Consider the following 9,463-nt stretch of genomic DNA (forward strand, 5'->3'; position numbering starts at 1 on the left):
TGAGTGTAGGCCCAGAGGAGAAAAGTACATTCATGTGAATTTCTTTCTGGCACCTCGAATTCCAGGTCTGAAACCATGTTCTTCTTCCCCACACCCTTCTATCCTTTCCAGGTTCTTTATTCTGGGCAGTGGGCTGGACTTTGTGTTTTGTTTTATTTTGTTTTCCAGTGTCCTCACTTGGCATAACTAAAATTGTCACCTTTGCATTCAGAATGTTTTGTAATCTTTTCCCACACTCTCTCCCGAGTCTGATTTTCTCTTCCTTCACACGTTCCTCCTCCTTGCTCTGCTGTGGTGTTTGCTGCACTCCCAGTTGCCATGCCCTGTAGAATCTTCTGTGCTTTTTCTTCTCATGCATGTCTTCAGCCTAGCCTGGTTCCGCTTGCCTCCCTCTGCCTCTCTTCCACACACGTCCCTCGTCTCAGACCTGTGGCCGCCTCTGTCTCCCCGTCAGAGTGAAGGAATCTCCTTGTCTTGTCCCGATCAGCCTCCATCCGCGTCTGCTTAGTGCTGGTTGCTGGTTTCTGTGCTTGGTCTCCTGCCCTTCTCCACCAGGCCTGTAAATGGGGGCTGAGTGAACAGACTCCATCAAGTGCGCCGGTGGCAAAGCAGAGAATAGTAACCTTTGGGGTAAGAAGAAGCAATCTCTTTAAAAAATCTCAGTGAAGGAACAGTTCTGTATTCCAATAAACATCATTTACATTAATTTTTCTTTTTTATCATACATTGTTACCCATAAAGCAGATGGTGACTTTATGTATTTTTCCTTCCTTTTCAATCCAATGCACGTCTAGGTGGCACCGGGTGCTTTTAAAAGGAATCCTGACCAACGGGTTGGTGTCCGTGTACGAGCTGGACTATGGCAAGCACGAACTCGTCAACATAAGGAAGGTGCAGCCCCTGGCGGACGTGTTCCGGAAGCTGCCCTTTCAAGCCGTCACAGCTCAACTTGCAGGTAATTTCTACAGGATTCAAACTCGTGCCACCACACGGTGTATAGTGTCATTTTGTCCTGGGCACTCAGAGAGCACACAGTCACTGGCCCTATTGAGGTAACTTTTTATTTCCTTTGGCAAACAACTTCCTGGCCCTACTGGAAATAATTTTTTTTTTAAGATTTTATTTATTTATTTGACAGAGGGACAGCCAGCGAGAGAGGGAACACAAGCAGGGGCAGTGGGAGAGGAAGAAGCAGGCTCATAGCGGAGGAGCCTGATGCGGGGCTCGATCCCAGAACGCCGGGATCACGCCCTGAGCCGAAGGCAGACACTCAACCGCTGTGCCACCCGGGCGCCCCTACTGGAAATAATTTTTAATCATCTCTCACCGTCATGCCCTCCCACCGTATCTGCTGCTTTTATTTTTCCGTGTTCCTTTCTGTCGGTGGTCTCGCGTAGGGGTGTGTTCCTAAGCCTGTCATCTTAGCACGGGGATGGTCTCGCATCCTGCTTTCTTCTTTTTTAGCATTTTTTTTTTGTCCTAACTACTTTTTGAGTGTCTTGATAATGATTTTTAATAGCTGCAAAAGATTCTGTCTAATCAATATTTCCCTTTTATTAAGCATTTAGGTCATTTATACTCTTACTGTAAATTATGAGAACACCTGCAGCTGCGTGTACTAGCCAAAACAAACACAAAAGCAACAACCAATAGGAGGAGCACACGGCTCATTAATATGTGACAACATCGTATAAATTATAATGCAAATACATAATAGGTTTCCGCAATGAAAAAACATTCCTAGGTCACAGACCAACTGAGTTTCCAGTTGCATTGCATTTGACAGCATGCAAGTCTTTGGTTTCACCACATTCATACAGCCTATTGACTATTATTATTAAAATCTGAGGGTTTGGGGCTGCGTGGGTGGCTCAGTCAGTTGAGAGTCCACCTGGTGATTTCCACGCAGGTCAGGATCTCATGGGTCTTGAGATCAAGCCCCGCCTCGGGCTCCACAGTCAGCAGGGAGTCTGCTTGAGATTCTCTCCTCCTGCCCCTCCCTGACTTGCACATACATTCTCTCTCTCTCTCTCTCAAATAAATAAATATTTTTTAAAAAATGATAAAAAACATCTGAGGATGCAAGTTAGTAGGTATACAGGGGTACTTGTTTAAAATATTGTCCAGTTAGGTTTCTGTGACAGCCGTGCAAATGCGGGCAGCCCGGCCGTGTGCGCCCCACGGGGGTAGCACACACGCTTGGGTGCAGCGCCACCCAGAGGCCCGCCGGCATTCGCAGAGAGTGTGGAGGCCAGAGGGCTGAGGGATGCAGACCGCCGCCATCGGGGGCTGTCTCTGGCCTGTCGTGCTGGGATATGGGGGGTTGTGACCCATGGGCCACCCTAATTCCTTACCGCGGCTCATCCCATACATTTAATACAGTGGCAGAAGTGATCTGATCTCAGAAATGACAGAAATTATGTATATAGATTTTTTCTTTTAATTTTGGCCAGCTTTTATTGGCGTTATTGATATCTATATATAGTGTTATTTTGAAGTATTTTTCAGTTTCTTTGTGTCTCCTTCCTGCTAGATTTCAGAGGAAATGCCCATGGTAGGTAGATAGGAACCAAAAATGGCATTTTGCAGATGAACATGGCTACCACTGAACTGCTTTGAAATCACACAGAGTTTCTTCAGATTTAATGATCACACTTTTTTATTTTGAGTTTCGAATGTTCAGGTTTTGCTAACAACATGTGTTGTTAAGCATGACAGTCAAACTGTCGAGAGAGGGCATCTCTGTGAGGAACAAGTACACGGCACCCTCGTTCCCATCACCAGCACCGCGGCTCACAGTCACCGGGCTCACTGTGTGCAAAGGCCTCCACCAGCCACTCCATTTTATTGACTTCTCCCCCACAGCAGGAGGGTTATGTGCTGTTACTGTTGCTATTTTTTTTATAATAATTTTTTATTATATTATGTTAGTCACCATACAGTACATCCCAAGTTTTTGATGTAAAGTTCCATGATTCATTAGTTGCGTATAACACCCAGTGCACCATGCAATACGTGCCCTCCTTACTACCCATCACCGGCCTATCCCATCCCCCCCCACCAAAGCCCTCAGTTTGTTTCCCAGAGTCCACAGTGTCTCATGGTTCATTCCCCCTTCTGTTTACCCCTCCTTCCTTCTTCCCTTTCTTCTCCTACCGATCTTCCTACTTCTTATGCTCCATAAATGAGTGAAACCATATGATAATTGTCTTTCTCTGCTTGACTTATTTCGCTTAGCATTATCTCCTCCAGTGCCGTCCATGTTGCTGCAAATGTTGGGTAATCATTCTTTTTGATGGCTAATATTCCACTGTATATATGGACCACATCTTCTTAATCCAGTCATCTGTTGAAGGGCATCTCGGCTCCTTCCACAATTTAGCTATTGTGGACAATGCTGCTATGAACATCGGGGTGCATATTGCCCTTCTCTTCACTACGTCTGTATCTTTGGGGTAAATACCCAGTAGTGCAATGGCTGGGTCATAGGGTAGCTCAATTTTTAACTTTTTAAGGGACCTCCACACTTTTCCAAAGTGGCTGTACCAACTTGCATTCCCACCAACAGTGTAAGAGGGATCCCCTTTCTCCACATTCTCCAGCAATTGTTGTTTCTTGCCTTGTCAATTTTTGCCATTTTAACTGGCGTAAGGTGATATCTCAGTGTGGTTTTGATTTGAATTTCCCTGATGGCTAATAATTTTGAACATTTTTTCATGTATCTGTTAGCCATTTGTGTGTCATCATTGGAAAAGTGTCTGTTCATATCTTCTGCCCATTTTTTGATTTGATTATTTGTTTCCCATGTATTGAGTTTGAGAAGTTCTTTGTAGATCTTGGATACCAGTCTTTTATCTGTAGTGTCATTTGCAAATATCCTCTCCCATTCCGTGGGCTGCCTGTTAGTTTTTTTGACTGTTTCCTTGGCTGTGCAGAAGCTTTTTATCTTGACGAAGTCCCACAAGTTCATTTTTTCTTTTGTTTCTCTTGCCTTTGGAGATGTGTCATGAAAAAAGTTGCTGTGGCCGATGTCAAAGAGGTTGCAGCCTATGTTCTCCTCTAGGATGTTGATGGTGTTGCTATTAACCGGCTCAGGAAATAGCAGCTTGGAGGCTGCTCTAGGCTCCTCTTGTTCTCAGAGAACACAGCCACTCACTGTATGGATAGCAGGTCTGTTAAATTAGGTGTGAAACCCCCAGACCGTCATCACTATGGGACATCACTTATAGTTTCTGTAATCCAGTATATGTGGACGTAATTCGTGTTAGTTTACTAATATTTTTTGAAAAACACATAGTCTTAATTTTACTTTAAAACCTAAATTAGAATTCTAACTTAGAATTCTCTAACTTGAGCCCTCAAGCATGGGGATTTAGAAATACATGGGGTTTACAATTAATCTGGTCCAACCAGTTTATTTTATGATAAATGAACTGAGGCCTGAGAGGCCAGTTGACTTGCCCAAGATCATACCATACGATGGAAGAGCTGAGAATGGGAACTGGATCTCCAGACTTCCAATCCGGTGTTTTTGCCATGATATTATATATAATTTTGAAAAATTAGTATATTCTAAGTATATGAATTCTCTTCCTCCTCCTCCTCCTCCTTCACTATATTTGGTTCATCAAGGGAAAAAAGTCTGTAAATAAGAGACATGTCATTGAGATCATTGATATTTTATTTTAGTTGAGTATAGTTATTTTTGATATTTTATTCCCCTTGGTTATCCCCATTGTCAGTTTAAATCTACATACACTTTATATAGGGAAATGGGCGGTAGTGACTCTAACTTCATTTTGTAACAGCAGTAAATCTCAATGAAACTTTTGTCTGTAGGTAAAGGTTTACAGAAGTAACCCCATTCAGAATAGGGAAACTATTATAAGCTGGACTGTTTTAAGATTGTTGAGCAACTGTTTTTTGTTTTTTTTTAATTAGACAAGTCTAACCTGGTATGTTTCAGCTACTTTGGAATTGACTGAATAGTTCTCCATTATCACAGACCAAAGAAAGGCTCACCTGACCCCTCACTGACCCTTGTACTCCCTGGCTTTCTCCTAGGGGTGAAATGCAACCAGTGGTCTGAGGAGGCTTCGATGGTGTTTCGAAATCATGTGGAGAAGAAACCTCTGGTGGCACTGGTGCAGACAGTTATAGAAAATGCTAACCCTTGGGACCGGAAAGTAGTGGTCTATTTAGTGGACACATCGTTGCCAGACACAGATATCTGGATTCATGATTTTATGTCAGAGTATCTGGTAGAGCTTTCAAAAGTTAATTAATCACTGCTTCTGAGATGTTGACAACTAATTCAGATTTTTTAGCAATAACAAAATGTAGTAGGCTTTAAAAAAAGAAATCTTATCTCTGCTACAGAGCTCTGACTGCTGTGGGGATTGAAAAGAATATGCTTCTGTTTGATGAAAGATATTTAACAAGTTTTGTTCTAACAGAATTGACTTTTCAAAGAAAATTGCACTTGAATTATTACTATAATATTAGAATAAAAATGTTTATCAATATAAAAACTGACCGCCTTATCATTTCTAGGCCCTATGATCTTAAGATGAAGGGTTTCCCTTTCTATTCATGTCTTCTTTGTGGTGCTGGGTTCCTTTACAGTTAGACTGTGAGAACTTCATGACTTAACCCTGGTGTAGTGGTGTGTCCCAAAGCCAGCGGTCACCAGACCGTGTGAGGACTATCTGGAGTCGTTAGCACATTAGCACTGCTAGTGGTGCTGGAGAGAAGCAGCCCACGTGAACCTCAAAGCATGCCCCTCACCCCAAATCTTGAGTGGCATCCCACTGCCCAGAGAGTCCACGCCTTCCACAGTCTCCCTGCCCAACCTCATTGCCCACCCTCCCTAACCAGCCACACTGGACCTTTATCTGGCTCCCGAGCCCCATGCTTGTACACCCAGGACTATATTCTACAGCAAGCCTTGCTCCCCTCCAAACCATGCCTATTCTGTTTCTTCAGCCTGCTGCTCATTCTCCCCCAACCATTTTTGTTTGCCAGTATCCTCCCTGACATCCCAGGCTGACCTTGAAAGACTTCCCTGGTACCCCTCCCACTCTATTATATTTTGAGTATGCCTCTCCTGGTGCCCAGACTTCGCTGAGCTTTATAGTATATAATTAGTTGTCTGTGCACCAATCACCCCAACTAGATTGTGAGCTCCTTGAAGGAGGGGGAGGGGTCTTAGTCATCTCTTTAATGGTGTCCTGGTAAATGTTTGACAGTTGGTGCTGGTGGGTGTGGGCAGGGAGTAAGCCTTGATTCACAGTGTCTGCTGATTCCCAGTATCTGCTGATTCCCATGTTGTAAATACTCCCACCATTGTTGAGTTCCCGCTAACAATGTGACATCACTGAATGCAGAGTTGGGAAAACACATACCCAAGCAGCTCTTGTGAGCCTGTGCACTGGACTCCAGAACACACTGCTGTGTCTTCCACAGCAGACAGAACGATTTCTTGAGCATATCCCATCAGGCACCCATTATGTGCCTGCTATTCAATGGGCAGGATGGACTGACGGATAGGTTGAAGGCCTTCCTAAGCAGTGGTCCAAAAATGACAGGAGCAAGGCCCTGGACTAAGAGGGAGCAGTGGGAATGAAGAAAAAAAGGGCTTTTGAAGTTTTTAATTAGTACTGACATTTTAGATCCAGAAGACAGGAAAAAGGAAGTGTGGAAAAGTGAAGTCAAGTCTTAAAGTCTGGGAGGCTAGGATGATGACCCTTACTCCATTTGGGAAACTGAAAATTTTTATTTTAAACATACTGAGTTTAAGTCAATTTGTCTCTGTGAGGATATGCATAAACTATTAAAAATGTGGATTCTTCTCAGGGGAGAAGACCAGGCTGGAGATAAAAATTCTTAAAATTTGCTTGTTTTTATTTGAGAAAATCTAGGAAAAGTGACAGCACAAAGAAAAAGACCAGATGTTTGAAGCTTTTCATGTAAAACGTGTTGAAGTTATCTAACTTCTTAAAATTTATATTTAATATTTATAAAGTGATTCAAAATTCAGGAATGCTTATGCCAGTGATTTAAATAATCATTTATGATAAAACCAAAATATTCTGACATATAAACATTTAAGTAAAATAAACTAGTGCGGATGTGTTTTATAATGGTTGCTTTCCCTAACAAAAAAGAAGAAAAATCCTCAAATTGCCTACAGATCAAAAAGAGGTGGTTTCTATTTCACTGACTTTAGAAATGCTTCCATTATTTTTTAAAATAAAGCAATTGTGTCGTTGATGTAAGCGAAAAATTAACTGTGCTAGGACAATTTGACAGACGATGAAACCTGGCCCCTGCCTCATACCATATTCAAAGTTGATTCCAGGTGGATTCAAAGCCTAAACATGAGAGTCTAAGAAGGGAAGAGAACACAGGAAAGTACCTTGATCATCCAGGAGGACGAAGGATGTCCCGAACAGGACGAAGTGCTAACAACAGAGGCAAATATTGATATGTTAGACGATGTTAAAATGAAGAACACCTGTTTGTCCAAAGGCACTATTATGGTGGTGTAAAGGCAAAGCACCCAGTGGTCAGATATTTATATACAGACTATATTCAATCAGCAAAAGACTCTCCAGAAACAAAATGGCAACAAATTTGAACAAATATTTCACAAAGAGGAAATCCAACTGGCACCTAAACATGAAAAGGTGGTCAACACATTAGGACCTGGGAAATGGAAATTCAAATTTCAGTGGGAGACCACTACTCCTCCCAGAACCCAGAACCGTGACAATGTTTCAACTTCTGTTACTTTCAATTATTGAAGCCCGCGTGCACTCGTGCTGAAGGATGATATTGGTAAAGAATGTTCGCAGCAGCACTATTGGCTGTAGCTAAAACCCAGAAACAAATGTCCATTAATAGTAAAGTAGATTTTTAAAAAAATACTGTGGTATATTCGTGCAGTGGAAACCCCTACAGCCATGAAAGTAAACAAACTACGGCCACATGAAACCACGCGGATTAATCTCACAACGCGGAGCTGAGCAGATGGAGACAAAGCACGGAGGAAAGCAGTCAAGGAAGTGATTACTGTAGGAGTCAAGGAAGCGAGCACTTTAGGAGGGAGCTGTGACCCAGAACCACGCGGGTTGGTTTCTGGGCTGCTGGCCATGTTGTTTCTTGACTGAATGGTGGTTGCAACAGGTGTTCGTGTGATAAAAAATTTTGAACCTGTGCACTTAGGATGTATGTCCTCTTAAATGTTTGATTCCACAACAAAAGGGTTTAAAAATAATCTGAAACAAATCATCGCTTTATTTAAAAATGCTTGACACATATCCCCCTGAAAAGAGCATTCTCTTACAGCTGTGAGGGTTTTGTAATGTAGGAATACATTTTCTTGGAAAACAAGACTCACAGAAGCAAAAATGAATGTTCCTCATTAGTAATCCATACACCAGGATTTTTTTTAAAAAATTTATTAATTTGAGAGCATGAGCACAAGAGCGGGGAGGGTCAGAGGGAGAGGGAGAAGCAGGCTCCCCACTGAGCAGGGCTCCATCCCAGGACCCCGGGATCGTGACCCCAGCGGAAGGCAGAGGCTTAACTGGCTGAGCCACCCAGGCTCCCCTATGCACCAGGATTAAAAGGAGTTACATTATTGGGGTCTACACAAGATAATTTCCCATAATAATTAGAAACCATACCTTCTGTCCACACGAATTCCTTTTTATGAGCCATTTAAAATTTTTAAACAAAGTTTTTGTTTGGTTTTAAGTGGTTTGTTCTGGAAAACGTATTAGCCTTTTAAGAAAGTGAGACTTTTTTTGTTGTATTTTAAGTCGGTATTTTGGACACTCCATTTCCGCTAAGTATAGAGAGAATGCATTCGACTCTTTTGGAACTATGTGCTCACAAAATGATCGTTACTAAAGCTTCGGCTCATACCAGACCTAGCTGGGCTGCTGGTAAGATGGGACAGGTGGTTGCTGTAGCCTAAAGACTAGAGGGGCAGCAGCTGCTTGGCTGGCTTTGCTCCATCCAAAGACCTACCGATTCTTACATCCCAGACGCCGCAGGAATGAAAATCCACCCACCTTTTTCCAGATAACTCTACCGCCGCTTAACCTCCTCCTGGTACAAGTGGAGAAACCGAGACTCAGACTCGGGGCTATCCACACCCCTTTGTCTGCGGAACCAAGCCTCGGGGCGCCCGGCCCCTGCCCCGCGCTGCCCCCAGCGGACGTCGCTGCCCGCGCGGGGACGGTCTACGGCGCCCCGGCGCCCCCGAGCGGAGGGAGAGGTACGGAGGCAGAGGGCGGCGGGCGGGGCGGGGCGCGGTGACAGCGCGGAGCGGGGCCCGCCCCTGGCTCCCACCCCCGGAGCCCACAGCGCCCGCCCGCCCGCCCGCGGCCGCCCGGGAGCTCGTCCAGCCCCGCGCTCCGCTCGCCCGCCCGCCGGCCGCCGTCAGAGCCCGTCC

General features: G+C 44.0%; 1 protein-coding gene and 1 long non-coding RNA gene across 5 annotated transcripts in view; one reads left to right on the forward strand and one right to left on the reverse strand.

The window, feature by feature from the left end:
• Window positions 1-5,531, forward strand: part of TDRD7 (tudor domain containing 7) — a 74,401-nt gene extending 68,870 nt beyond the window's left edge. For all 4 annotated transcript variants that reach the window (XM_040631636.1, XM_040631637.1, XM_040631635.1 and 1 more), the window contains 2 exons: window positions 795-955; window positions 5,065-5,531. In XM_040631636.1, coding sequence (XP_040487570.1) covers window positions 795-955; window positions 5,065-5,285 — 382 coding nt within the window. In that variant the 3' untranslated portion in view covers window positions 5,286-5,531. The remainder of the gene's footprint in view (window positions 1-794; window positions 956-5,064) is intronic.
• LOC103678493 lies at window positions 4,007-9,140 on the reverse strand. Its single transcript, XR_572696.2, has 3 exons — window positions 9,081-9,140; window positions 7,418-7,463; window positions 4,007-4,642 (listed from the first exon to the last, which is right to left on the reverse strand). It is a non-coding gene; the product is annotated as an uncharacterized LOC103678493 (long non-coding RNA).
• Between the last annotated feature and the right edge of the window lie 323 nt (window positions 9,141-9,463).

Source organism: Ursus maritimus, unplaced genomic scaffold, assembly GCF_017311325.1.
Source record: "Ursus maritimus isolate PB19 unplaced genomic scaffold, ASM1731132v1 scaffold_17, whole genome shotgun sequence".
In the NCBI taxonomy this organism is placed as follows: Eukaryota; Metazoa; Chordata; class Mammalia; order Carnivora; family Ursidae; genus Ursus; species Ursus maritimus.